The sequence below is a fragment of the Lathamus discolor genome, chromosome 16 (assembly GCF_037157495.1).
Source record: "Lathamus discolor isolate bLatDis1 chromosome 16, bLatDis1.hap1, whole genome shotgun sequence".
In the NCBI taxonomy this organism is placed as follows: domain Eukaryota; kingdom Metazoa; phylum Chordata; class Aves; order Psittaciformes; family Psittacidae; genus Lathamus; species Lathamus discolor.
Window position 1 is genome coordinate 2,203,123 of NC_088899.1, and position 27,880 is coordinate 2,231,002.

At 54.6% G+C, this 27,880-nt stretch overlaps 1 protein-coding gene across 5 annotated transcripts; it reads right to left on the minus strand.

Moving 5' to 3' along the window:
- Nucleotides 1–517: 517 nt before the first annotated feature.
- PLEKHM2 (pleckstrin homology and RUN domain containing M2) lies at nucleotides 518–26,842 on the minus strand. Of its 5 annotated transcripts, XM_065696849.1 has the most exons (21): nucleotides 26,457–26,833; nucleotides 15,316–15,422; nucleotides 15,073–15,182; nucleotides 14,737–14,850; nucleotides 14,219–14,318; nucleotides 13,602–13,689; nucleotides 12,971–13,157; nucleotides 10,902–10,961; nucleotides 8,207–8,441; nucleotides 6,156–6,908; nucleotides 5,889–5,958; nucleotides 5,717–5,807; nucleotides 5,351–5,415; nucleotides 4,528–4,616; nucleotides 3,815–3,947; nucleotides 3,541–3,731; nucleotides 3,181–3,246; nucleotides 2,602–2,761; nucleotides 2,200–2,379; nucleotides 1,999–2,115; nucleotides 518–1,645 (listed from the first exon to the last, which is right to left on the minus strand). In XM_065696849.1, the coding sequence occupies exons 1-21, from the start codon at nucleotides 26,514–26,516 to the stop codon at nucleotides 1,508–1,510; spliced, it is 3,114 nt and encodes a 1,037-aa protein (XP_065552921.1). In that variant the 5' UTR covers nucleotides 26,517–26,833; the 3' UTR covers nucleotides 518–1,507. The 5 variants fall into 5 exon arrangements, with proteins under 5 accessions (XP_065552921.1, XP_065552922.1, XP_065552923.1 ...); XM_065696850.1 differs by lacking the exon at nucleotides 10,902–10,961; XM_065696851.1 differs by lacking the exon at nucleotides 14,737–14,850 and having other exon boundaries at nucleotides 26,457–26,831.
- Nucleotides 26,843–27,880: the final 1,038 nt, after the last annotated feature.

A 27,880-nucleotide genomic window follows, 5' to 3' on the forward strand; every position in this document is an offset into this window, starting at 1 on the left:
CGGCCCCCCCGGTGCGGGCTGAGCAGCGGCGCTGCTGCGGCCGGGTGCTCACCCTCCTCATCCCCCCACTCCTGACCCTCCGGGGGTGCTCGCAGTGGTTTGGAATCAGCTTCTAAGGGCAAAAAAAGCAACGGGGGGGGGGGGGGTGGGGGTGGGGGGGTGGGGGGGTGTCGCTGTTGTCCATCTGTCCCCCGCATTCGTTAGGGCACCCTGCTTCAGGGATCACTGGGGACGGTGGGGAATGAAACCCTCCCCGTGGCTGCCCCATCCCCAAAGTCCTCCCCTCTTTGCTCCCGAAAGGCAAAGGAGGCTTTATGGGATGCTGGGGGCTGGCCCTGGGGCTGTTTATTTCCTTGTCTAGACCGGGACTATCTCCTGGATCACAGGAGATCAGGATGGATCCTGAGGCCGCTGGGGTGCACATCCTCATCTCTCTGTCCTAGAACTACTGCTTCTCCCTGCCCCAAAGCAAAGCTGAGCATGGGAGGAGGAGGAAGAGCAGCCCCTGGCGCTGGGGTCTGGCTTACCAATGAGTATTTATTTGGGGAGGGGGGAAGGAAGCAGATGTATGTACATACACATTCAGTCACGTACGTTTCCTCCCAAAAAAGGCCCCATGAACATATATTACAGAAGGTCTCTGGATCATTATTATTATCATTTAAAAGCTGGGGTTGTGCCCCAAGGGCTCGCTGTAGAGGGCAAGCAGCAACGGGCCCTCACTGGCCTTGGGTGCCGCGAGCTGAGATGGGGACGTGGTTGGTGACAGCCTCGTGACAACGTCCCTTAGAACACCTGATGAACACGGGACTCACTCTCTTCTCTCCCCCAGCACACGGGGCCAGCATCCAAACCTCAAACCGGCTTCTGAGATCGTCTAAAACCATGCTGGGAGGAGTTAAGGCTGATTTTTGGCCCTGGTCCTTCTTCCTTTAGCCTCAAACCTCATGGACAGGCTGGGGAGAGGTTCAGTGATGTCCGGAAGCCCAGCGCGGGGTGACCCAGGAGGTGAAGCGGTGCTGCACTCGGTGATTGCATTAGCCAGGAGAAAACATGCACGGCAGCCATGTGCGTTCCCCTCTCCGCCTCCATGCCCATCCCTGTTCTAAAATGAACAAGTCCTCTGCTCCCTGCTGCGACGGGGGGACGCTCATCCCCAGCCCACCCCTCTCCCACACTATTTGGGGGATATTATTCCATGAAAGGCAAATGATTTTGCCCCGTGGCCACTGGATGAGGAAGGTGGAGGCTGCACGGCTGGACAGGGAAAGCGGCCGGGCTCAGCCTTGCCTCCTGCATGGAGAAGTGTCCGGTTGCTCCCCAAAATGTGCCGGATGTCCCCAGCGTGGTGGGGACGGGGTGCAGGGTCCAGGCCTGCAGGCACGATCCTGGTGGGGAGCGAGTGATGGCAGGAGGGTTTGGGGAGCCGCTCGGCTACGGGGCAGCCGGGTACAGACCCTGCTCTCCCAAAATGGGCCCCCGGCATCCGTCCTGCCCCCGGGCAGGGTTAGCACCAGGGGTCCCGCTCCGCTCGCCCGCGGCAGAGGCTGTCGCTGCGCTGCCATGCGCTGTCGATGAGGCTCTGAGCGTCCTCGCATTTCTTCTTGATGGCAGCATCCAGAATGGCTTTGTGCAGGAGGTCAACCTGAAACACACGTGTGGGGCAGTCAGGAGGGGAACGGACCCCAGCCCCTTGGTGTCAAACCACCCCAAAGCCAGATGGCAAAGTCACTGTGTCTTAAATACGGGTGACAGAGGAGGACGGGGCTGAACCAGGTTCTTCCCCTCACTGGCTCTGGATGCTCATAGCCCATCTGGCCACAGGATTTGGGTTCCAAATCCCACATCCCGTGGTTATACGGACGCTCTCTGGCTCTCCTGCCCTTTGTGGAGAAGCGGGGTTCACCCCACACGGAAAATTCCACCCCACCTTCCTCGGAGGGTCCTGTCGGCCCTTCCTCACCAGAGGAAGAGTGTGCCGCAGCCTCACCCACTCACCTGGTAGATGTTCCTCCAAGCAGCGTTCAGCGCCGAGAGAAACCTCTCCAGTTCTGTAGTGCAACTAAAATAGAGGACCCAGGGGGGCAGGAACTGCTTGCTGTCCTGAGCGAACTCCTACACACCGAGAGAAAGGCCGCGTGTTACCACTGTGTCCTTTGCCCGGCCCTGGGACAGCCATTCCCAAAGCACCACGCTCACCAGGATGCAGTACTCCTTGCCCGCCTCCGTGGAGACAGCGGTGATGTCGGTGAGCTCCATGGTGCCCAGCGAGCGGAAGAAGCTTGTCTGGCAGTCCTCATGGCACGTGAAAGCCTTCTCATCCGTCAGCACGAGGCAGCACGGGACGCACGGCGTGGGGGCAACACCCTGGGGGATCACCTGCATGGAGTGGGAAAAGGGGGGTTTGGATCTGGCATGAAGGAGATGTGTCTCCATAGGGTGTTTCCTGGGGAAAACCCCGCTGAGTAGGGAGAAAACTGCCTCCTCCGTCCCTGCCAGACATCCCTGGGCAGCTCCACACTGACAGAGCTGTGTCCCAGAGCGGCTCCGGGCGATGGAGGGTGTTGATGCACCCACACCTGGGGCCTATCCCCAGCTCACCCCTTTGGAGACAGCCTGGCAGAAGTACTGCATCCAGTCGGCCATGTCCTCCTCGTTGTCGGCGCTCAGCTCCAGGGAGGGCCGGTCCGTCAGGATCACCTGGAAGGAGTGGGGCCGGTCGGTGGTGTTGGAGCGCCGGCATCCCCCGCACTGCTCACCGCTGGGAGAGAGGGGGAGGATGGAGATCAGCGCCGGGGCGGCCTCAAAGCAGCCTCCGCCTGCCCTCCCGGCGCTGCGCGGCGCCTGCTCCCCACAGGAGACAGCCCCTGAGGTTGCTCCGAGGATGGCCTTGGTCTCTGCACCTTGTGTAGAGCTGGAGCTGAGAGCAGTGGAGGCTCCATCAGACCTTCAGAGGCCAATTCCCCATCAACGGGTGTGCAAAACCCAGGAGGAAATGAGCCCATCTCCAACTGCTTGTACCGGAGCCTGAGCAAACAGGCATCTGCACGCAGCCAGGAGCAAGCAGGGAGTGCTGCAGCATGGTCTGGATTGTGATGTGCCCCGAAACACCTCCCTGAACACCCCAAGGAGCTCCTGATCCCCACTGGGTCTGGGTGCCACATCCTGCCAGCTGCTTACCCCATGTTGATGGAGAGCAGAGGGGTGACGTCCGTGCGGTCCGGGTACTGGTACAAGATCCCATTGCTGCCAGTTGGGAAGATGAAAGAGATGGGAACTGGAGTCAGCTCGGCTCTGGCAACTGCACAAACACGCTCTGCCTCTGGTCCCACGGCCACTCCTGCCCTGCCCTCCACCCCTGCAGCCCCACGGGGTTGCATTCCTGCTGCTGGGCAGCCACAGCTGGTGGTTTCATCCTCCCAGCTGACAAGATGGGTCCTTGCCATCACCCAAACAGCTCCTGGGCAGCAAACTGCTCCCAGCACCTTCTCCAGTGAGCCCTGGCTGACCCCAGTCCTGACCCACAGCCCTGGCACCAACCTGAGCACCACGAAGCAGGTCTTCCACTGCTCCTTGCCCAGGTACGAGGTCCCTGCCTTGTAGTGTAGGATGCCGTCCTTGGTGACCGTGTTTTCAGTGGAGGCGTAGCTGTTGCTGGCAGGTCCCAGCGCCTCGTCCATGGGGTCTTCCCAGTGGACAAGGCCATAGAAACGCACCACCACGTTGCAGGCCTGCAGGAATCAGGAGAAGTCAATGGCAGGGAATCTCCCGTGGGGATCTCCTGTGCAGTGACGCCTGCAAGGTCCAAACTCACCTCGCACTTGGACTCCTGGGCCACAAACTTTGCAAGTGCCAGTTTCTCCATGGTGGCATCTGTGAGGATACTGGGGTACGGCGGCTCCCGGCACCCTTTGATCATGGCTGACTTCAAGGAGAGCAGGAAGAATCTGAGAGGGAGAGAGAGATCTCTGATGAGGCCGGGGCAGAGAGGATTCATCTCCCTCACACACTTTGATGCCACAGGCACTTCCCTTTAATGTGAGCCTCTGGTTTTCCAGACCAAAGGATCCCAAAATCAACCTGCGGACCAAGGGCGCGAAGTCCGAACTCCAGGAAGGAGATGGGTGAAAGTGGGAGATGGACACTCATCCCAACACAGATTCAGGCCCTGAAGAGATCACCTCCCTGAGCTGACAACATGCAGACAGACCTGGGGACGTGCCTTGAAACTCAAGACCTCGTCCCTACTCATCCAAAGGGACACAAAGAACACGCAGTCTGCATGGCCCGGAGCCCCGAGGCTGTCGGCCTGAGGCACAGGCTGACTGCTGTGTACATCCAGGGAAGACACTTTGGGCTTATCCATGCTCAAGGCATTCCCAGTTGCCTGCAGGGTTTAGCCGGTGGCATCAAACCAAACCCCCACTGATGGCAGCACTTTGTTGTTGAGGGGCTGTCACCAGTCTCCGGCATGCCCCAAGCCACCCAGGGGCAAGCACCACAGTTCACCGCCCGGCCCCTGCTTACTCGGTGAGAGCCACATCCGCGGTGTCAAGCAGGAACTGCTTCCTCCGGTTGGTGCACACCAGAGTCACCGTCTGCTGATCCAGCCCAACCTGTGCCACATAGGATGGGTTCAGGAAGCCAGGAGGGAGATGAGCAGCAACAAAGCAGGGCTGAACCTGGCTTCTGGCCCCACGGGAGAAGGGCAGCAGTTGCTCTGCCGCCAGTGTGAAGATATGAGCAAGCTGGGCACCCGCAGAGGTGGGGTTTAGAACCACAGAATGGTTTGGGTTGAAGGGATCTTAAAGCTCCTCCAGCTCCAACCCCTGCCACAGGCAGGGACCCCTTCCACTGGAGCCGCTTGCTCCAAGCCCCTGTGTCCAACCTGGCCTTGAGCACTGCCAGGGATGGGGCAGCCACAGCTTCTCTGGGCACCCTGTGCCAGCGCCTCAGCACCCTCACAGGGAAGAGCTTCTGCCTTACCTCCAACCTGAACTTCCCCTGTTTCAGTCTGAACCCATCACCCCTTGTCCCATCACTGCAGTCCCTGATGAAGAGCCCCTCTCCAGCATCCTTGCAGCCCCCTTCAGACACTGGAAGCTGCTCTGAGGTCTCCACACAGCTTCTCCTCTCCAGGCTGAACAGCCCCAGTGTTCTCAGCCTTCATCTGGGAGGATCACTTCCAACTCTCCCAGTCTCAAAGATTCATTGGTCAAAACACTCCCCATGGACAGAGCACCCCTCAAAACCACCCCACTGTGACGCTCCCGACACCCCTGCGGCCGGAGGGGTGAGGACTGGCCCCACCAACCCCCCTCCTGCTCCTCTCCCCGGGGGCTGCACTCACCGAGATGTAGTCCAGCTCATTGTAGGAAACAGCCTCCTCCACCATGTACGGCTTCTCTGCAGCCCCTGGCACAGACACAAAGAGCCACATGAACTGGGGCAGAGGAGCCCAGCGCTGCCTGGATCTGGGCTGCAGCTCAGCAGCAGCGATGGACCCGCAAACCAAGCTGTCCCCCAGGCAGCACGGAGCTGTGGGCCACGTGTCCCTGGCCTGCTCAGGGGACAAGTCAACCTGAACTCCCTACTGAGCCACTGCTCCGGGGGAACTGGCAGGAGCTGGCAGTGAAGGTACCGAGCTATGGTACCCTCATTTATGGGCAAGCCTCCCTCCCTGCAGCCGAGCAGAGGCTGTCAGGGTGGGATATACCTTTCCGGATCAGGTACACGTAGCAGTCCGTCAGCAGGACGTAGATCAGCTGCAGGTTCCCCTCCATGTGCCCAGTGCTCATCCGGATCATCTGTGTGGAGGGGAAAGAGCTCTCAGTGGATGCAGGTACAGAGCTGGTCCCTTGGAGGAGATCACTGGTGGTCAACCTTACCCTGAACAACTGTTCCTCATTCTCCCGAAAGACATGGATCATCAGCAGGAGGAGATGGTTGTTATCCACTCTGAGAAGAGAGACAGGAGAGGATGGACGTAGTTATGGGGCTGGATGAGTCCAGGAAGGACAATCCCCTTCCTTACTGAACTTGTCCTTGATTTGGGAACCTTTTGCCCCACCCCAGGACCTTTCCCTCCTGACCCCTTGTGCCTCCTCTTCATCCTGGAAAAGGATGGGCTTTGCTGCCCAAACAAAGGGCCTCACCTGAACTCGGAGGGATGGGTGAGCTCCGAGGGGCTGCCCTGTCCTTCCTCCACGCCAGAGTCCTCAGCGCTGCTTGGGGAAGGGCTGGGCTGCTCCTTCTTGGGCTCACAGAGAGCCTGGGGCTCGGTGGTGCCTGTCTGGCCAGTTTGGGGTTCATCACTCGCCCCTCCAGACTCTTCTACTGCCCCAACTGCTTCTCCTTCTCTGCTTTCTTCTTCAGGAGCCTCAGGGCTACCAGAAACATGTGGCGGTTGGCCAGGCCCTGGAGTGTCATGGTGGCCACCACCTGGTGCAGCAGCGTTTGGACTCTCGATGGTAAAGCGGTAGAAGTCCATGGGGGCTGAAATCCCCTCACTAAAGTCGCCAGAGGACGATCCATCCGGGGTCTCCCCTGGCGTGCCAGTCCGAAAGGACTGCCCGGGCGGCTCGAGGGGCACGCTCCAGGCACCGCCGGGGTCCAGCTGCCCGTTGAGCCTGTCCATCACCTTGCTCAGCGGCTGCCCCACGCTCTCCATGGACGTGTCCTTCATCTCGGGGATGCGCAGCGCCAGCTGGCTGAGGGCAGAGCGCTCAGCACCCTCCTCCTGCCCGCCGGGGCTGGGGTCAGCGCCGGGGCCGTCGCCTCTCTGAGGGTCCTCTCTGTCGCTCAGCCCGTTGATGCCGCTGTCGCCGCTGGCCTCGGGCGCTGGGGTGTTCACGGGCTCCTCGTGCTTTGCTTTCTTCTTCTTGCCTGTTTTCTTCTTCTTGGCCAACCTGCGTGGTGAGAGACAATGAGAGATGTTCCTCGTCTGCACCTGCTTAGGCTTTTGCGGTGTAGAGAGGGATCCCTTCCATAGAACCATAGGATCAACCAGGTTGGAAAAGACCTTTAAGAACATCAAGTCCAACTGTTCCCCCACCACTAACCCATGGCTCTGAGGCCTGCTCTCCATGGTGTGTGAACACTTGCAGGGACAGTGCCTGCAGCCCTGCCCTGGGCAGCCTGTTCCAATGCCTGAGCACCCTTTGGGAAAGGAATTGTTCCTAATACCCAGTCTAAAGGTCTTTCCCAGCAACCTTCCTTTGCAACTTTCCCTATTGCAGAGAACATCGTAGCCACACAGCGCCCTGTGTCCATGCCAGCCACAAGAAAAGCAGGCTATGGACACCGTTTCCTACCCATCCAAAAAGAACAGAGGCTCCAGCTGCCAGATGCAGCACCTTGGGCTTCCTTTGACTGTGAAGGGGATCACAAATGGACGTGGAGCTAAAGTGAGGTGGGAGAAATCCATGTCTGAGAGCAAGTTGCTGAGAAGGGAGGTTTCAAGAGGACATGGGCATGCCGTGTCCCTGCCTGCCAGAAGAGGGAGATGCAGGCTGGAGGGAACGGCACTCCGGGATTCTAGCTGTGGAAGTGTTCAGGCCTCCCATGACCACCAAAACTGCTGTCAGGCCACTCTCGTTGGGGAGTGAGTGCAGTGCTCCCCTCCCGGTGTGTCTGCGCCATAACCCAGCTCCTCTCAGGAAGAACAGGGTGTGAGAACAAAGCACAGGCCTGCTGGGCCGGTTCTGGGGTGCCCCTGCTGTGAGCAGACAGAGCCTTGAGATCTGTCTGGGTTAAAGGCTCCAAGGGTCCCCTGGGGATCTCCTCTGGAAGAGTCAAACACAGGATGCAGGAGGCATCTCCCTCGACAGGTTTAGCCACAGCTCATGGACAAATAAGAGGAAGGACGGGAGAGAAGATCCGAGACCTGGAGTTGCTGCAAACCTGCCACCAGCTGGAGAAAACCACAGCTAAAAGCTCCCGGCTTCCTCTGAGCTCTCTGCTAATGTCAGGCAAAGGTGTTTATGCTGAGCCAGCCTGTAGCTCCACAGACCCCAGGGACCAGCTCTGTTGACACCTACAGGGCATCGGTTGGTGTCTAGAGGTATAAAACCACCTTCTCTTGATTGTATAAAGGCTACCCCACAGATGCTGTCTCCATTGGGTTACAAGGGGTGGCACATCATCAACTTGTGGTGACAGATGACACTCAGAGCCACGTTTCCAGGCCGGGCAGCTCTGTCCCTACCTGATGACCTCCAGCTCCGTGCAGCTCTCAGACTGGTCCGTCCCTTCAGGGGTGGCTTCTGCCTTCTCCCGGGAAGCCGTGTGCACCGGTGTGGTCTCGGTGGAGGACGTCACGTCCAATTTCTCCTCATTGAAGGGGTTGTGGCGCTGCGTTGGGCTCTTCACGGAGCCTTTGCTGCCGTTCGCCTCCGAGGCAGTGGAGCGCGGGCAGCTCAGCGTGTCTGTGAGGTCTCCATCTGCAAAGACAGGAAGGGAAGAGCTGGATTAACGTCAGCTCAGGCACCAGATCAAGTCAAATCAAGCAAAGCAGTGTGCTGGGGGCTTGGGGCATTATATGGTCACCACACTGCTGGCAGTGACACCACCCCAGGTACCCGCAGAGCATCGTCGCACCCGCTTAGTTCAGAGATTGCTGCAGGCAGCAGGCTGCTTGTGAGGAGGGACAGAGGCCAGCGTGCCACCAGCATCACTCAGTGCTTTGCACCCACTGCAGTTTAGACAACACAGACATTAAGCTGGGATTTAGACATTTAGCTGGAAATAACAGCTTGGTCCCCAGGAGCCAGCAGCTGGATTAAGAAGTAGCATCCTTGGGAAGGAACTGGAGGGGTCTTGGGGCCATGGTGCTCCTTAGTAAGATGCCAGCGAGCCAACGAAGCTGCTGCCCCACACTGCTGCTTCTCCTCTGCAATGGGGTCTTAGGAAGATGCCCACTCAGTAGAGGGGCAGGAATGGAGCCGCCCCATAGAGCAGTGATCCTCACGGAGCTGCCTGCTTGCATGAGACATACACAAGCTGGAAGTGTGCTGGAGGGCAGGACATAGCATTCACCAGGGTCTGAGGACAGCAGGCTGCACAAACAGGTCATAGCACAACCAGCTTCACCCGTGTTAGTCTTCAGGGGGAAGAGGAGCAGTGGAGAAGGGCTACAGGAGTCATGCTCGGAGTTATCCATCCACAAAGTCATGGTTAAGGAAAGGTTATCCATGTCCTTCTCTTCCCCAGCACCCTTCGTATCCAAAGCCAGGTAGAAACCTCTTGCTAGGTAGGGAGACCCTGTCTAAAGGAAACCACAGCCCTGCAGACTGGTTCGGGGTGCAGGGTTTGAGTAGGAAAATGAAACCTGTTCTAAACATCTGATAAAGGCAGTTGTGTGATGGCTGATTTCAAAACACTGCTTTGCTCCTGCTGAAATGCCTGCCCTGAACATGGGGGGGTTGAAACTCCATCAGGGGATGTAAATCCCATGGTAAAGGGGAAATAAACCATTTAAAAGCTATTTCAGCCCCAGGCTTCAAGCCTGCATCACCACAATGAACGTCACTTGCTGGTTCTGTTGAGACAAAACAATCTTTGACCAAAATACAGAATTTTACCCCAAAATGTATTGAAAACAGGGATCTGCCCCTATTTTCTTAACCTTCTTAACCTAATTCTTCTAGCTCTGTGTACAAAGAACACGGAATGCATCAGGACACTAACCTGGCAGGGGTTATAATGGAAGCTTTGCTACAGCCAAGGTTTGCTCGGCTCACCCATTCCAGAGCTGTGGTGGCTCACACTGGCACCACCTTGCAACCAGGACCTGCACAGGGAAGCTCACACAAAAGCCAGAGGGATTTGCCCCTGGCATCCACTGGCTTCTCCCAGCCTGCAACCAACACTCACAGTTAAGCTGTTTGCTGGGTGTTGGGTTTGGGAACGTGGTTTGTAACCTCTACATGGATGCTCAGGCTTCAGGGACACATTAAACCATCTCCATGTGGCAGGAAAGAAGATGAGAAGGAGCGTGTTAGAGCCCAAGAGCAATCCACATGGAATTCAGGCAGACTTTCCCCAAAATAATGAGGTGGTACCAGCCAAGGCAATTTGGACCCAAGGCTCCATCCAACTTTGAGCTGCAAAGGACAGAGCATGGGTGTACTTCCTCCAGGGGTAAAGCAGAGAAATCTCCTACTCGTGTGATATGTAAAGGTTATGCACAGGGAGTGCATGTGGAGGAAGGAGAACAAGCTCCTCCAAAATGGGCACATGCTCTTGTGCATAAAGGCCAGACATAGCTGACAAATTGGGTTTAAAAGTGGTAAAATAAAAAGCATAGAGACCCAAACCAAGCAGAGCCATGTGCTGGATGTTGTGGCTTCAAAAGCTGTTTTGACACAGCACAGCAGGGTGCAAGGGAAACAAAACCTCCCAAACCAATCCCTGCAAAAGGCCCCCAGTTAAAGAAAGCAGAATTAATTCAGCTGCTTTCCAGGGCTTTCAGGAAATCAACGACTGGATCAGCTTTTCCATCAGCACCCTGCGTGCTTTATCCCAGAGATCTACAGGAAGGTCAGCTGGGATGTCATGCTCATTTTGGGCAGTGATTTTGAAGCTCTTCTTTTGTAACCTGGTCTAGAAGACACAGAGGCATCATCAGAGGCAGGAAAACATCCCTCTGCTCCAGGATACACACCAGATGAGCGTGCCTGCATGCACCAGGAGCTGGGGAAAGCTTTGCACGTGGCCCCACAGATGAGACACACAACTTCCCACCCTGGGGGATCTTTTCTGCTCCTTTCTGCCTCTACTGAATTCCATCAAGATGCGGTGGTTGCTTGTTAAAGAACTGAACTGGGAAGCATGCAGCAAGCTTCAGGTGGCAGCAATGCAGAGAGAAAACCAAAAGGTTGTAACAGATGAGTATGTCCCACCTTCCCAGTCTCTGCTGGGCATGGTCTGCATTGCTGGAAAGACATCTCCAAAATCATAATCTACAAAAACGAGGGATAAAACTCAGGATTAGAAATGCGAGTAGTGGGGAGGGAGAAGGGACAGGGGAGAGTGTGAGGGGGATCTGGGGAGGGAGATGGGAAAGGAGAGGAACAAAACAGTTCTCCACTGGTATCTGAAACTCCTGAGAAAATAGTTAGGGAATGTGGATGCAAATGGAAACCAGCTGCACCACTGGTTGTTCCTGTGGGATGTCTGTGTTATGGAGCTACCAGCGAGGGATGAAGGAAAGCTAAAACAGAAACATGGTCATGTCATGGCTGGGATCCCTTCTGGGAAGCAATTTAGTCAATCTGTGCCTCAGTTTCCCCTCTTCACACCCACCTCCCATAGATACTGTGATGTTTGACTCATTAATGTTTGCAAAGTGGGATTAAAGGGAAAAACTTGTCCACTGATCCTAAAATCCCCAACTCCACTTACCCTCGCAGGTAGGGAAATGCTCCTGTTGAAATGATGAGCAGTGAAACAGTTACTGAAGTTCAGCTCCTGAAAGCAGGAGGAACATGGCACTGCCTGGGCTCAGGCACCTCCACTGTCCTGGTCCTTCCACAGGGGATGGCATTTCTGCATCACCACTGAACCCTTCTGTGCACAGGGAAACTGAGACACAGATCACAACCGCTGCCCGCGCACATGGGATAGCTTGTGATGATGCCAAATCCAAAATCTAGCTCCAAAATCTCTTGGATCTCTGCTCCAAACCCCTCTTCTCATGAGCATTAAGCTTCCATCCACCACCGGGGCTAGAGAGCATGGCCTATCCCAGGTGACACCCCTTGCCCAGTCAATAGGAACAGGCAGGAGACTTGCTGGCACCAAGACATGTGCTGAGGGAAGAACAGGAACACAAGCCCAGGGCATGCTGCAAAAACTAAAACTGCTGCTTATGTCAAACCCCTGGGGACAGAGAGGCTTCTTCCTGAGACTTTCATTGCAAGGCTTCTCATGCTGTCTCCACCTGGGATGCAGGAGGTTTGCCATGGGAAGTCCTGGGAAGCAAAGCCTTCCACACTTACAGCACAAGTGCAGATATCATGGGTGAGCCCAAACCAGGGCTGTGCTTCAGAGTTCTTTGCTAAAGGATGCTAACACCCATCCCAGGCTGTTCTTTCCCAGCATCTTTAATGTCTGCAGTTTCTATCTTACACATTAAAGGCAACTGGGGGACCCTTGTCTGAGAGGGAACCCATTCGTACATGGACTCAGTCCTGAATTCACTGCACCCAGTTCACAGCACTCATCACCCCATCTATTGCTTCCAGAATCCCCTGATCTCGCTTTGTGCAGACTGACATCAAAAAGGGAACAGGGGTAATGTATTTTGGAGCTGCTCCTTCACGTGAACATGCTTCATGCAGGGCAAGTGTTCCCTGCTCCAGCCTGAAGCAGGTTAAGGGCACAGGCACAAAGTACGTCTCTTCCTTGCACCAGGAACAACATCCAGCCCCCTCTGATAGGGATGAGTAGGGCAACTTATCACGCTGCTCAAGCTAAGATGCATAGAGGAAAAACCAGCACCTCTGAGCCCACTGGCTGCCTTTTCCTCAGACTGCAGACATGGACAAAAGTCCCTGGAAACTATTCCCCACCACCTCCATCCTATGTGGGTCTCTGGACTGCAAACCAAGCAGTTAAAAAGGGCCCTCTGCAGCCCTGTGTGCCTGCTCTGAACTGGAAGGCACATTCAGACAGGGGCTTGGCTTTCACTCCATGGGCAAATTTCTCCGGTTCTTGCTAAAACAGCCGCAGGATGGAGAGGTGGCCTGAGGTGACTAGCAGGGAACGTCCTCCTCTCCCAGTCTGAGGCAAAGGGGCTGTCCACAGTCTAAGTCCCAGCACCTCCCAAGGCAAGGCAGGAGACGCTCACAGTCTAACTTCTGGGTCTCTTGCTTTGGTCTTTTCTAGCCCATCATTTGCTGCCTCATCCACTCTGACAGCTCAGCGAAGGGGATGTGGGAACACATCCCATCTCCAAACAACCACTGACCTTCACTGGATGGAGCAATGGCACTGTCATCCCATTCCAGGTTGGTGGAGGTGACCGAGTTGAAGGAGTTGAGGGACAGGCTGTCTGAGCCATGCACGGAGCTGGGCAGACGGTCCTCAAAGTCTAGCAGGTACTGAGGCTTGTAGTAATCTGGCATGTATGGGGCTAGATCCAGGTAAGGAGCATCCTGCAGAGAAGAGAGCATGGGGTGAGTCAGGCTCTGAGTCACCACACAGTTATTAGCTGTTGGAATGATGGGACTGTCCTTGAACATCCTCTGAGTGCCCATTTCTGCCTTTGAGGGAAAACTCAGTGGCTCCACTGCGACACTGAGGGTTTGCCAGTGGCTTTGTGTTCACCTGGCATTTTGTGCCACACTTGCAGAGCTCAGCTCCTCTACCACCACCACGCTGCCTTGCTCCTCTCCCGAACTGTGCAGAGCAATAGGGATAAATCCCACTGTTGGATCCCCAAATACCCCAGCCTAAAACCTAAGTCTAAAAATGGCACCTTCACGTTCTCAGCTGAAGGCCAACAAGAAGGTACAACCTGGAGCAAGCAGTGGGACCTGTCACACCCAGGCCTTCCCATACCTGCTCCCAGAGCCAAGACAAACAGGTAAAACACTCACCAGATCCAAGTCAAAGCGGATGAACTCCAGCCCGGACACCAGTGTTAAGAACAAGGTCAGATGATCGTGACTGCAAACCAGGGCGTTCCTGCAGCATGGATTGAACAAAAGAGCTTTACAGAGATGTGAGAAAGAGAAGAAACAGCTACAAGCGCCCTTCTGTTTCCTTGGTGGTGTGTCTCTGAGCTGCCCTATAAACTGCCCCGGAGCTGTGACCCTCCTGTCTGCTTCCTAAGAGCAGTGCCAATGCTTAAGGGCAGATGTGTGCAGCTCGGAGCAGTCACACATCCACTGTGTGCAGTCCCCAGCCAGGCTACAGGGCAGATTTCCAGGTGTCCGCCAGAGCTGGGTCCCAAGAGCTCAGCAGCTCCTTGGAAAACATGGAAGAATATAAACAGTACATCTGGGACGGGGAGTAAAAGCAGTCACGATTTGAGATGCTTGTAGGCTCTCTTACAGGACAGAGTGCTTGCAACTGGGACCTTTAAATTCATCATGCAAAACCCACAAAGGAAAAATCAGACCCTGATCAACTGCTTGCTCCCCACTGACAAATTAGGGCTGGCTTCTGAGAAGGGATGCCCACCAATGCCCAGACAAGGAGCTGGGATACTCACTTGACATAGTACTTGTGCAGCAGGCTTAGGTTCTCCTGGAACAGCCTCAAATAGCTCTCCAAGGAATTCTCATTGAGGGCTAAGTACAGCCATGCCCGGCCTGAAAACAAAGCAGCAGAGAGATTCATTTGTGGAGAAATACCTGAGAAGTGAAGCAAGCCCAGAAATAACCAGGAATCAGTTAAAATATGTCAGATCATCCATTCACATTCGTATCATTCCAGGGAAGCAACTGACCACTGGGGAAATCCAGGGAAAAATGCCAGTGGGAAGTGAAGGGCAGATTTGTGATTTGGAGTGGGAATAGAAATAAGAGCCTGTGTGGTAGCTGGTTGAGAAGCCCACACACAACTGTGTGTCTCTAGCAAGATGGGAGCCCTGTGGGCATCTCCAGGGATCAGGAGACAGGAGAGATGGAGGAAGAATCACTCTAAATCAGCACAGGAGCAGTCTGAGACATTACACACATTCTGGTGCAGAGAGGTGATGGGGGAGTCTGTGCTCAGCTCCGCTCTCACCAGTATGGGCTTGGGAGACGAAGGGTGTTGGGATAATCAGGCAGAGAGGAGGTCTCTGGGCACCGTCCTGTGTCAAAAGCAGCCTCGATGGTCCCAAACATCCACTACAGACAACTTGCAGCAGGGGAGAAGCAGCATCAGGCACCTGATCCTGAGGCACGGTGCATACGGTTAAGGCAGGACTCCCACCTCCTTGGCCCTGAGCTGCCTGCTGCCTCCCTCACTCTGCTGCAGCCCCAGCCCTCGACCACATCAGCACAACCTGCCTGGGCCTCCTGTCAGACGTCCCCAGACCTATTTGCCCTCAGAGCCAGGGCAGTGTCTGTGAGCACTTACTGCGCCCCAGGTTGGTGGCCACGTGCTGAAGCACCTCTATCTGTTTGATGGCTTCTCGGCGGGTGAAGTGAACGACCAGCACCCAGTAGCCTGAAGAAAGATCTTGCAGGCTGGAAGAAGAAAGAAACCCAGAGGAAGGTTAAGGAAGGGCTTTGTTACCTCTGTCCCAGTGACTGCCTAGATGGCTTCCCCAAACTGAGGCTATACACTGGGTGAAAAGCGCCCCAGCAGCTCCACACTTACCCATAGAGCAGAGCATGGTCCAGATGTTCACAGAGACGCTGCAGGACCTTGTCATGGTTCCTGATGGCCGGTGTCTCATCTTCACAGGCAGCAAAGTAGCTCTGCAGCTGCAAAAGGAAGAGATGAGACGGCTGAAACACCCTTCTACAGCCCACTGAGGAAGCAGATGGAGATGCCAACGCACTCACAGGCAGCATTAACTAGCTTTCTTTAATCCCTCAGTTCGCTAAACCTTGATGCAGGTTACTTACAGGATGTAGCAACTGGGTTTAAGAGTACCCTAAAGGCAGTAATTCACAGGGAGAACCTCGCCCATAAAGACTCATGCACATTTCAGAGACAGGCCAGTAGCGTGGCTGTGGCTGCCCAGCCAACTTCCCTGTGTGCTGAGCAGGCTCAAAACCTGCTGTGCTGCACAACCTGCTCCTTTACAGCCGATGCTGCAGTGGGGTTTCGGTGATCCTTCTGCAGTGGTGCAGCCATCACAAAGCAGTTCAGAACAGAAATAACTCAGAGCTCTGAGCTCTGTTTTTGGCTCTGCTATGGACAAGCCCCCTCCTCAGTCTCAGGGCCTTGCCATGGGGAAAACCTGGCTGTGGAGAGACGTTGCTTCCAGGTAAAAAAGATGCTCCAAGTCCAGCAGCTAAATCTGTGTGAAATCTCAGCATCCTGAGAAGAGACAGAGGTTTTCTTGCTGCAGGTGGCCCAAGGGAGCACCACGATGCTGGGTATTGATGCCAGGCAGCTGAGAACTGCCCCAGACTTTCAAACACAGGCTGGTAGGAATTGCCTGGCCACACAGCACGGGGACTCAGAGGGTGCAGGGGGTACTGGATACAGACAGAGCCATGTGCTGCTGCAAAAGCCGCTAGAAATCCTGGAAATCCCTTTACCCCCAAATCCTATATCCCTTTCCCAGCTGACCCACCGGCCTCCTCCTGCCCCTGCAGCTTACAGATCTATTTAGGTCCCCGTCTCACACATACTTGGCGTTCAGGCGGGGAGATTACTCACGAGGGATGTAATCTCAGCTCTATACACTACCTTTATTTGTCTGGCTGGCGACAAGCTGAAACACAACACATCAGCCACAAGTACAGTGTTTTAGTGACCTGATACTTCTTTGCCAAACCTCTCCAGTTTCATGGTAGATTGAAAAAACAAACTTGCACTGGTTGAGTCTGATTTGCCCCCAAAAAACTGCTTTATCCTCTTCAATTATTACTAGAGGCAGAGAAGCTGCTTTAGAAACACCATCCAGTCCCCATGTAAAAGTTATCCAGGGGACACAGAACACCCCATGGCCCCTGGAAAACTGTTCCCAACAACACTCTTGAAAACAGGAACAGATCTAACTCCAACACCCTCCCTGCTTGAAGGGTGAATCCCTCTAGAGCTCTTAGGTAAGATGGGAGAGCCAGACGTGTTCCTGCATGGAGCTGGTCCCTGCCCTTACGTGGGAAAGAACTGCTGAGCCTGAAGAATCATGGCCAAATTCCCACATCCCATTGCACAGCACACATGAACCTGTCCCATCCCAACTAATCCAGAAGGTAAATCCCCTGTGGAAGGAAACAGGCAGCAGTGGTTTAGTTGCAGAGCCACTGGGTGCTCTGGTGATGCACAGATATTCTCTCAACACCCAGGTGAGACCCGAAGCACTGCAGCTCAGCAGCTCTTACCCCTTCCTGGGAGGAAACTGTCCCAGAGGATTTACACTATTAACAGGCAGCCCAGACACAGCTAGGGAGAAGAATGCCCTAAAATCCAAGATCCATTTCAGGAGCTACCTGCAGCCTGTGTTTTAAACTGTAGCAAGGACAGCAGAGGAAGAAACAAAGTCATGACTCAAGAGATGTACCCCTCAAGTGATGGATAGATTAAACTCCGGGGGATGCTCTCCCTGGAGCTAACATATCCCACTTTTGGGGAAACTGAGGCAGGAAGCAAAGCCCCTGCCATATAGGCAGGATTTGAATGCAGCAATACCTGGCTTGTCTCAACCAGGCTGTAGACTCTGCAGAGAGCTTGGGTACCCTTGGAGAACGATTCCTGTCCTGGGTGTTTCTGCAGGCTCTGTGCTCGTTTGAGGACAGCAAGAAGAAAACAAAACCAAACCAGGCCCTCCACTAGCTTACACTAAACCCAAGCAGACCCTCAGCACACAGCTTGGCAAGGGCATCCTGGAGGAACTTGGAGCCTGTCTGTGCCACCAACTGGAGGAATTCCCCGTGACAGAGACATTCTGAGCCCAAGCAGCAAAAGAGATGAGCAAATAGAAACATTTCCTCTTTTTCCTTTCCTTCCTTCCCCCAAAATAACTTACATCTTTGTTACAGTCCTTCCGCTGGCCAGTTCACAGCTCCCAACCCTCTCCATTGCTACAGAGACAGAGCTGCTCCCCTCATCAGAGGATGCAAACCAGTAGTTGTCTCATCTCAACATCTCCAAACACTGAGATGTAACCAGGAATTCCTAAAAACCAGATTTCTCTTCCCTTAAAAAGCCAAATCTTCCCCCACGAAGGGATCTAGGGTTTGAAGGGCTCGTTCTGTGTTATATTAAGGCTTGCTGTCACTTCCAGCTGCGCAGCCTCCTGCTCCACACAAACCAGCCACCCCTGCACTGCACCCTCTTCCTGGGGAGGCTGTTGGAAAACCCAGCCCCATAGTGATGTACAGAGCAAACCTACCCCGAAAGACTCAAGTCTGTCCCTCTGCAACGTCAGGAGGCAGAGGAAGAGCTGGTGTGACTGTGCTTTGCTCAGTCATGGGGTCACACCAGCCCTGTGCACATGGGACCCTGCAAGGAGGAACTGCACTCAGCAGTTTCAGATCTGGATCTGGGCACCCCAAGTCATGGCATTTTAGGAGTTGTCAGTCACAGGGATGTGCACCAAGGGCTCGTCCTATCCATAGGCACTAAGTTGTGCTGCCACATTCCTATACGGTGCTGTGTCAAGAGACAGTGCTGTTTCCAGCATCCCATCATCCAACAGCTTACAGCCCAGCAAAGTATATGCACAGCTTGCAACAGCCCAAGAATGAGTTTAGCCAGACAAATCCCTGCCAAGCCACCATGTGTCCAAGGAGGAAACAAGACAGAAGAAGCCTCAGGGTCTCCTGGGTTGAGTCATCCCTACAGCGAGGGTGGGGAGAGGCTGAGAATTGCCAAAGTTGATGGGGAGGCATTTTTGGCTTGGGAAGAAGGATGAAGAGGAAAGGTGAAGTGAAACAGCTGTCCCAGCTGGGGAACAAAATCCAGTTGCACCACTTCCCAGAACAGGCTTGGAGCTGGCCTGCTCCCAGATGCACCTAGCTGGAAATTTGTGGGGACTATGACCACGAGCATCTTGTGGATGCTGACTGTGCAGCACAGGCAGGAGCCATGTGGCACTGCCCTGACAAAAAGGCATTTCCATGCAGCATTTAATTCCCTAAATCACTATAAACCACAAATGAACAATTTGAAACCAACCTCTCCCCAGTTACAGCAGATGGACCTGTTTGGGAGGTGGTGACCAAACCTTATGAAGCATCCACAAAGCAGCTCCCTGCCATGCCTGGGCAGTGAGCCAGGCTAGAACCAGGGAGAATCAGGATGGAGGCAAGGAAACAGGCTAAAAACATGAACCAAACGTGACACTGGTCACCGCTGGTTTGTCCTGAGAGATGCTTTTCCCCTCCTCTCCTCTGCGTTCCAAACACAGAGGGAAGGGTTGAAGGCTGGCTCAGACACAGACTCATGTGGGGCATTGGTGAATGCCTTGAGCCCTGTCCCGGGGCTATTTATAGACATTCCTGCGGCCAAAATAAGCACTGCTGGTGTGCAGGAGGCATCTGACACCCAGAGCACGCTGCAGCTGGCTGGGTCCCTGCACCGTGGGACAAACCCACTTGGGTGACCTGGTTATGAAAGCCCAAACACTTGAGGCAGGTGAATTAAACACTCCTGAGAGGGAAGCAGAGCAGAGGGTGTTTGTCCAAAGGGAACAGAGCTGGTCTGCAGGGGGGGAGCACGGGGCGTGCGCTCCTTCCATCCCACCTCGCTCCCATTGAGGAGAAGGTGCCTTTAATTGCTGTTTATCATCACGAGCTCACTTGACTTTGTGCAATGACCACCACACCCCGTGCTGGCACGCACCAGAAAGGATCATTCCTTGCACAATTTTAGAACCTCCTAATTGCACCAGTTCTCAGAGTGTGAAGCTCTCCGGGCCCATTCACAGAGCTCCTATGCTGCAAGGGATGCCAACAAACACGCTGTGAAGTCCGTTCCCCAAATCCAATCATTCTCATGGTGCTCCTTTGAAATCATTCCAGAGTTTCTAAAACCTCATTGAAACACAGAGCCTCCTTACCCTGATCATGGCTGGCCACAGCCCAACCGAACCTCCATCTCCACTCCATAAATCCGGCCTGCAGATGTTTCACCAGCAGTTTTCTGACACCAACTTCATCTCCCTTGTTCTGCTTGTCCCTGACAGGACAGACGTGGCAAAAGAAAAGTAACCCCCCCACCCCTTGCATTCCTTCACATCCCCAAGCACTGTGCTTGCTGCATGGGGAAGGCGAGGGGTGCTCTGAAACCCACAGCACATGGGCTGCTGAGGGGGTTTCCTCAGCTGCAGGAATGCAAAACAAAAGCAGCAACCACAGAGCACCAAGTGAGCAGCCAAAACCCAACAGAAGCCTTTCTTCTGCTTCAGTTCTTGTTCTCTCACCATCTTCCCCACAGCTGAAAGACGCCTTCTCCAAGCTACCAGGTAGGGGTTTTCTTTGAGGGCACTATTTCAGGAGCCATCCAGGCAGGCAGCTGGAGATGCAAACAAGACCCAAACCCCAAAGCCTGCTCCCAGGACCTGATTCTTTCACCAATGGGGCAAGGATGGTGGCCTGTTACCTACCACACTGCACACAGAGAACTCTCTGCAAGAGCAAGCCCATATGGTTTCCTGTGAAGGCAGCCTGCAAAGCTAACAAAGTGATTAAAAACATGCTGATTAAGAACCAGCTCTGGGCCCCCAGTCTGGGGCTGCACCCTCAGGAGCAAGCCTGGAGCTCCAGGAAGTACCAAAAAAGGTGGTGGGTGACTGACCTTGTCCCAGGCAAGCGATGGCAGCTCAACCCCAAGGGAAGTGGCAATGGGAAGGGACAGGACAGACACATAAAGGTATGAGAAAAAGCATTCCCATACCTGCTCAGGGGAGTACAACCATACAATGGCAAGTGCATAAAGAGGAGGCTTAACTACTCTGCCTGGAAGCCTTCTGGTCCTCCCTAAAAGCAGGCTGAATTTTGAGGCAGGGATGTTATTCTCTCTTGCACACTTGCACAACACAAACCCTAAAGCTTCAGCTCTAGCAGCATGCATACATGATCTGACTCAACATTTCTTACAACAAGCTTTCAAACCAGCGCGGGTCTCCGTGCCCAGTGTCCATCCCGGACTCAGGACACCTCACCTGGATCTTATGGCTTTCCCAATGAAATACATCATCACACTCAGAGTGTCAGCATGTTGAAGGCACCACAAGTGATGCTGGAGCAGCCTGGAGAGAAACAGAGTGTGCTCATAATGTGCACAGGCAGGAGCCTGAAAGAGGTGAAGCTGAAACCCACAGCAAAGATGCTCTGTGGCTGGTGACACAGAGCTCTGAAGCATTTGCAATCCAGCACCAGGAAGGCTGTCACCTCATGGGACACGTACACTCGTCAGCTCCCACAGCCCCAAGGCTTTTCCAGGGCTTTCCTTCATTACTTCTGAGCAGCAAACCCTACAGCAGGCTGGACCCGTGCAGGGCTCAGCAACGGACAGGATCTTTTCCAGGGGAGACACCTGCTTCCAAGTCACAGGGAGCATCCTGTTCCTCTTGCTTGTGCCCTGCAAGTCCTCGTAAAGGTGCTGCTCTCCAGAGAGCTGCTGTTTACTCACAGCCTGGGCATTTGCTGCTATAAATCTCTCCCCATCACCCAAGTCCTCTGCAGTTATTTCAGTTACTCCTCTTGGACCAGGTTGTCAGCAGTAGGGAAAGCTGAAATCACTCAGCAGTTGTGCAATCAGAGGCAGAGAGGCTCAGAGGCATTGCTTCAGCTCCTTGTACAAACCCTCTGCCAAAATTCAGCTTCCTAAACCAACTGCTCTCCAGTGAAAGGCTTTGTGTCAGTGGTAAAACAAGTGGGAGGTTTTCTCCCCAGAAGGCTATCATAGCCTTGTCCACCAACAGAAACAGAGCTCATTTTGAGAAATGCCTCCCCTGGGTATGAGACAAGCATCACTTCAGGTACCTGCAGAATCTAATCCCCTCGCAAGCGTGGGTGATGAACCTCGTATCATCACCAGACCTGTCCCAGGATGAGGCAACAGGAATTTCCAAAGACAGAAACTTTGAAATCCTCAAGCAACTCAGGGAATACACAGCTGTGCTCTCGGCAGAACCACAGCAAACGGCTTCATTCCCTCATCAGATAGTGGCAAAGCTCTTAGAGGACTACCAAAACACACAGTGTAGGAGCTGCAAGCGTTCACAGGCTTCTTAAAGCACCCGAGAGATCCTTGTATCTTCATGGCTGACTTCTGAGCTGTGTGAGGTTGCTGCTGGCTTCAGACACAGGCTTCTGGCAGCTGGCAAACCTGGTACGTGTGGTGAAGGGGCATGGCAGGACTTCTGAAGTTAATCCCTGCTATGTGCTCCCCCCAGCAACAACGGATGTGGCCTGGAGCAAACACGAGTGAGAGGTAACACCCTGGCAGAGATAAACCCCCTGCAGTTCCAGAGCCAGCGAGGTGCCCCTCAGCGGGAAGCAGGAGACAAGTCACTGCTTGGCTATTCTCACATCTCCAGAATTGCCACCTCTGTGTCATGGCAGCTGGGCCGGATAAATCCACCCAGCCAGAGGTGAGCACATTCCCTATGAGATTTGAGGAGGGATGCTCCATTCCAGCGCTACCTGCTCCTCTCCAGGACATGGGGGCACTAAACCATCCCCAAATCCATCCTCCCTCACCACGGAGGAGAAGCAGAGATGTTGCATGGGTGCTGCTCAGGAAGCAGGGCAGACTGCAAAGGCATTTCAATGGTACAAATCTGGGCCGGAGACAGGCAGAGAAGGCACAGCATTAATTCACTGAGAGGGAAGTGGAAACCTTCCCAAAGTCATGCACAACCGCAGCAGAGCCAGGGCTTTTGGCAAGAACTCCTGCAACATCAGCAAAAACCATGGCTCCACCTGATTGGCATGCACCAGGGATCAGCTGCTCTGGGGTTCATGGGAATGTGTGTCCTTCAAAGCCAGTAGGAAAGCCTGAAAAACAGAGGAGAGCCCAGAAATCCTGGATTCTGATCTCTTCTGGTCTTATATTGAGCTCCTGAGTTGCCAACAGTAAGTGTTGTTTGAGGAAGTCGCATTTTCCCCACCTAATCACAGGCAGGACAGCAGTAAACTTCTCTAGAATACAAAACATTTACACTACCATCTTTAGCATGGGCCAGGACACTTGTGGTAGGTTCTAGCCATCAGGAGATGGTTGGCCAGGGATGGGTACGAAGCTGTTGGCATTTCTCACATGCTTATCAAGGTAAGAGTTCAGCTGGGAGGCACCAGGAGGCAGCTCTCACCCTACTGCTGCCACGCACAGTAGCATCTCCTAGAAGAAAACAAGCACTCGAGTGAACAAGGGAGAGGATGCACAGAAAGGGGTGAATCCACATTGAGTCATAACGTGTCCATCTCCAGCCTTCTGCCTCAATAAAGCCCTAATCCTTTAAAAACCTTAAGGGTTAGGCACCAATTTGCTCAGTAACTTGTGGTGGAGCACAGCCTGGGGCAGAAAGCAGCGTGACGGAGCACACAGGAAAGGGGAAAAGAAGCAGTCACAAGGCAAAAGGAATGAACCCCCAGCACCACTGTCCATGTGTGCAGAAAGCAAAACCCTCTGAATTAACTTAAATCTGTCAGAGAGGACAAGGTCTGGATGGGAAATCAACACCATGCTCACAATGTCCTTGGATGCATGTTGGAATTGATGCGGGGACCCCCCTCATCAGTGCTAATGTTTCCTGACCTCTCCTGAAACCAAAAGCAGAAGCCTCTGACACGTGTCCAGCTGGAGGGGCAAATTTTGTCCAGATTGGATGTTTTGCCTCTCTCTTTGCAGAGCCCTGATCTCAGACCTCTGCTCTCACACCTCTACAGTCAACAGCACCATTACCACTAATCTCTGAGGTACAGGTGCAGTACAGGAATGGTCCAGATCTTGGGTACCACAGAGACCCCCTCTGGTTTGCAACTTCCCTCTCCAAGCAGGTTTGTGACCCCACCTTTTCTAGGGGTTCCATCCCTCAGCTATTTCTAGGAAAATAAGAGAGAAACAGACCTGGTTACTGAGGCTCGAGGGGTTCACTTGGAATGGAAGCACTTTTGCTGCGGTTGATTCATACAGAACTCACCCAGCGCTTGTGCTCTGAGCCCACTCCTGAATTCAGAAGCGACCTGTGGAAGCTGAAGCTGCACCCAGGTAAAGTCACAGCCACAGGGCTCTGTGGCACAGACCCTGCTGCTCATTGCCTTCCCTGTCTGAGGCAGAGGGAAGCTGACAAGTGTCTGGATGGCTTTCCCTGGGCCACTCACTCAAATGAGGCATTTTTTCTGTGGCTGCTGCTCAAAGCCTGACACCATAACCAGGAACCTCTGCCTTCAGTGGGGGGTTGTCCCAGTTTAACCAGTCTCGAGGTGGGGTTTCGTCCTGGCTGGCTTCTAAAGCAGCATCTAACTTGTAGACCACAGGCTGAGAGTCCACAAACTCCTCTGAGTCTGAAACTGAGGACAGAAAACCCTATTATCATCCAGCCAAAAAGTGGTGTGGAGGGGTGTGACCACCACCACAAACACATCCAAACCCTCCGCTGCACCACTCCAACCTGTAACAGTGGTGAAAGTAAGGAGTGAGCAACCTACACAGCGAGAAAGCTTCTGAAATGAGAGCAGAGATACTCTGAAACCTCCTCCATGCCCCATGGTGCAATCCCAGCCACAAGGAGTTACTCAAGAGGGACCCAGAGGTAGGCAGAGGAGGATGAACAAGAACAGGATTTCCCAGCACGTGTGTGTATCTGCTCCCCTCACCTACTGCCTTACTGTTCCCAATGACATGGGGTGAATAGAGAAACACCAGGGTTTTGAGGGCTGAACCCAGAGGCAAGTGCTGCGAAAAATCAGTGGCTCCAGAGCTGAAGAGGGGCAATGCCCCTGAGGAAGAACTGCATCCAGGGGGTAAAACCAGGGATGTGCCAGCACTGGAATTTCACCACGTGCTTGAGTTCCACTGGGATGGTGTAATGAAGTCCACCAGCATGAAGCTTCACAGAAGTTCCTGCATTTCCCTGAGCTTCCTTGCTCTGAAGAAGCAAGCCAAAGAGGCAGGACTGGAAAACCCCCAGATCCCTCTTCACCACTGGACCAAGGCAGGAGATGCAGGGACTGAGGCAGAGGAGTGCTGGCAGAGCTGTAGTTGTAGAGTCCTGTTCAAGTACAGTAACCATTAAAATAAACAACACACTGGTTTTATAGCGTTTCCAACAGGGATCCTCCAAGGATTTTCTGAATGTAAGGAAGTGATGTACAACGAATCCTATATGCTAGTAGTATGTTTTTATACAGATGGGGAAACTGAGGCAGTAGCTCTGCAGAGCACTGCAACAGAGCTTGGAGCAGGCTGAACATCCACTGATTTCCAGGTAGATGACAGAGTATCCTGAGTTTCCAGAGGACAGAAAGGTGAGAGACCAGAGGGCAGAGTCACCCATGGAAGAAAAGAAGGTGGCTGGGAGAGGTTTGCACACTGCATATCCATCCTGCATCCCAGAGGCGATGTCAGGCCATCCCTTTCATAACAGTGCTGGGAATCCACTGGTGAATGTCTTCATAAAGACAACTTTTCATGGACGAAACCCGTGTCAGGACGCAGACCACAGGAAAGCTCCTATTCCATACGGCAGCGGAAACCCAACAAGCGCACAAATGTCAGCGAGTCCACAGAAACTTCCCTGCTCCAAAAACTCGGGATGAAAACAAACAAGACCCCCCCCCCTTCACCTCCTCCAACAGAGCTTCAATCCCTTCTCCAGGAATGCCAGAGCTCACACCTGGACCAGGCAGGACACGTGCTCCAACCCAGACCTTTCGGCGTGCCCCTACCACTCACTCCTGCAACCACCCAAAGAGACTCCAGGTCCTGGCCCCCTCTGTGCACGCAGGCACTTCCCACCAAAGGGATGGGCTTTAGGAAACGCTCTCCCCAGCAGCAGGTGCCGAGGGGCAAGGAGGAATGAGGGGCAAGCAGCAGGACAGGGTATGATGGGGTACGACAGCACGCATCGTCAGAGCCCTTGTTCTCAGGGCACAGCCCAACCCACGGGTATGACCCGAACGTCCCCTGTGTCCATAGGGAAAAGATTCCAGGTCCTGCCCCTCCAAGGCACATCCCTGGCTGGAGGGAGCACCCCTTGGAGGGGGGTTTCAGGCTGGACTCGTCCAGATCCCCCCTCACTGAACAGGCAAAGGGGTCCCAGCGGCATCCCCACAGCCCTGGCCACAGGAGAAAGAAACCCACTGACAAGGGGGAGCCCCAGGATATCCCAACCAGCAGAGACAGAGGCTCCCAGGGGTGACCCTGGCGGTGTCCCTTTGGCAGGGCGCACCGGGGGTGACCCCACACTTTGGGGTGCCCCATGGCACTGAGGACGCCTCCATCCCTGAAAGTTTCCCCAGCCTCTGGCAGCGGTGTCCTTGACCCCACGCTCCCGTCCCAAAGCACCCCCCGGTGCCTTGGGGTGTCCCCAGGCCCCTGCCTCTGGGGTCTGCGGGTGGGTCCCAAGGCACTCCCGTTCAGCCCCACATCTCCGGGTGTCCCCAGCCCCACATCTCCGGCAGAGGCAGAACGCAGGGATCCCCCGGGGCAGAGGAGTCCCCAACCCCACAACGCCATCAGAGGGGGGGGGTCCCCCAGCGCACAGCGCCAACAGAGGGGAGGCCATGGGGTGTCCCCAGCCCCACAGCCATAGAGAAGGGGGGGGGGGTGTCTCAGCCCCACGGCCCCCACTCGGAGCCAGGGGAAGGTGCCTCCATGGCCCCTCCGCTCACCTTCTTGACGGAGAGGGAGATGTTCTCCAGGATGCGGTCCTTTACCTCAGCCGGCTCCATGGCGCTGCCGCCCGGCCGCCGCTTCGCCCTACCGGCGGAGGCCGAATGCCGCCCTCCGCGCCGGGCCCTTTCGCCTCCCCGCCGCCGCCGTACCCCGCCGGCCGGCTCCGTGCTGCCGGTTGGCCTGGCCCGGCCCGGCCCCCGGCCCGGCTGCGGGGTAGGGGCCGTGGTCACCGCTCAACGCGCCATGGCCGCGCCGGGGCCTCCCAGCGGGGAGGAGGGAGCGGAGCCGGGCAGCGCTCGTCACAGGCGCCGCGCTCCGACAGGAACTGAGGTAAAACGGGAACGGGAACGGGAATGGGAATGGGAACAACGCTGCCCGCCCCCGGCAGCGGGTCCGCCCCGTCGCTAATGGCGGCCGCGGGGCCGCACTGAGGAGAGGGGGGGAAAATGGCGCCGGGTCCCTCAAGGGGCAGTGAGGGGAGATGGCGGCGGGGTGTGAGGGGATGTTGATGTCATGGAAGCCCAGCCTGGTTTGGGGGGGAAAGGGACCTTAAAAGCTCCTCCAGCTCCAACCCCTGGAAGGGGTTGGAGCTGGAGGAGCTTTTAAGGTCCCTTTCCCCCCCAAACCATTCTGATGGGACATGTTTGGGACTGTCATGGCCCAGTGAGCGGACACAAGGGGACATGGCGTCGGCTCCTTCACACTCCCCTGAGGGGACCCGAAGGGACAGCAATGGTGGTGGGTGCCTGCTGAGAGGACACCGGGCGCTCGCTGCTCTGTGGGGTGCTGGTGATAACGCGGATTGACTCCATAACTCGTAGGTATGCTTTATTCAGCGCTGAGGTGCATGGCGATCGCTCCTCCAAAGTGTGCACACCCAGGGTCGGTTTTCCTTTACGTTTATTCTCTTAAGGTATACATATGCATTAGATTACTCGATATATACATATACATGTTAGATTATATACATATATATTAGATATATATACATATACATATTAGATTACTCGATACGCCTATACATATTTAATATCTATCCCCACTTCGTATTCTAATGAGCTAGAAGGTCCTTTGCGCCTGCGCAGTGCCCCCCTCTGCTCATGGGCAGGGGTGTCAAGATGAAGTAAATGAGTCTTCCTCCTGTGGGCAGGGGTCTTCAAGATGAAGTAAATGAGTTTTCCTCCTGTGGGCAGGGGTCTCAAGATGAAGTAAATGAGTCTTCCTCTTCTTAAACGTCTCACCTTTTAATCTTCATGCATGGCGTTAGGGTTTGGTCGGTATCCCAGCCATAAACCATCTGCTTCTCCCCCTTATCAATAGACTCAGGCATCTGCTTGTCCTTGTCAATAGTTGCTTATCAGTAGAACCAGATCTCTGCTTCTCCCCTTATCAGTAGTTTGTGCCTTGTTCTGCTTAGTAG

Coding starts and splice junctions, on each gene's coding strand:
- PLEKHM2 (XM_065696849.1), bottom strand. CDS start 26,516: ATGGAGCCGGCTGAGGTAAAGGACCGCATCCTGGAGAACATCTCCCTC. Junction 15,423..26,456: donor TCTCCCTCTCCGTCAAGAAG/GTGAGCGGAGGG, acceptor TTCCTTTTGCAG/CTGCAGAGCTACTTTGCTGC. Junction 10,962..12,970: donor CATTGCTCCATCCAGTGAAG/GTCAGTGGTTGT, acceptor TCGTTTTTGTAG/ATTATGATTTTGGAGATGTC.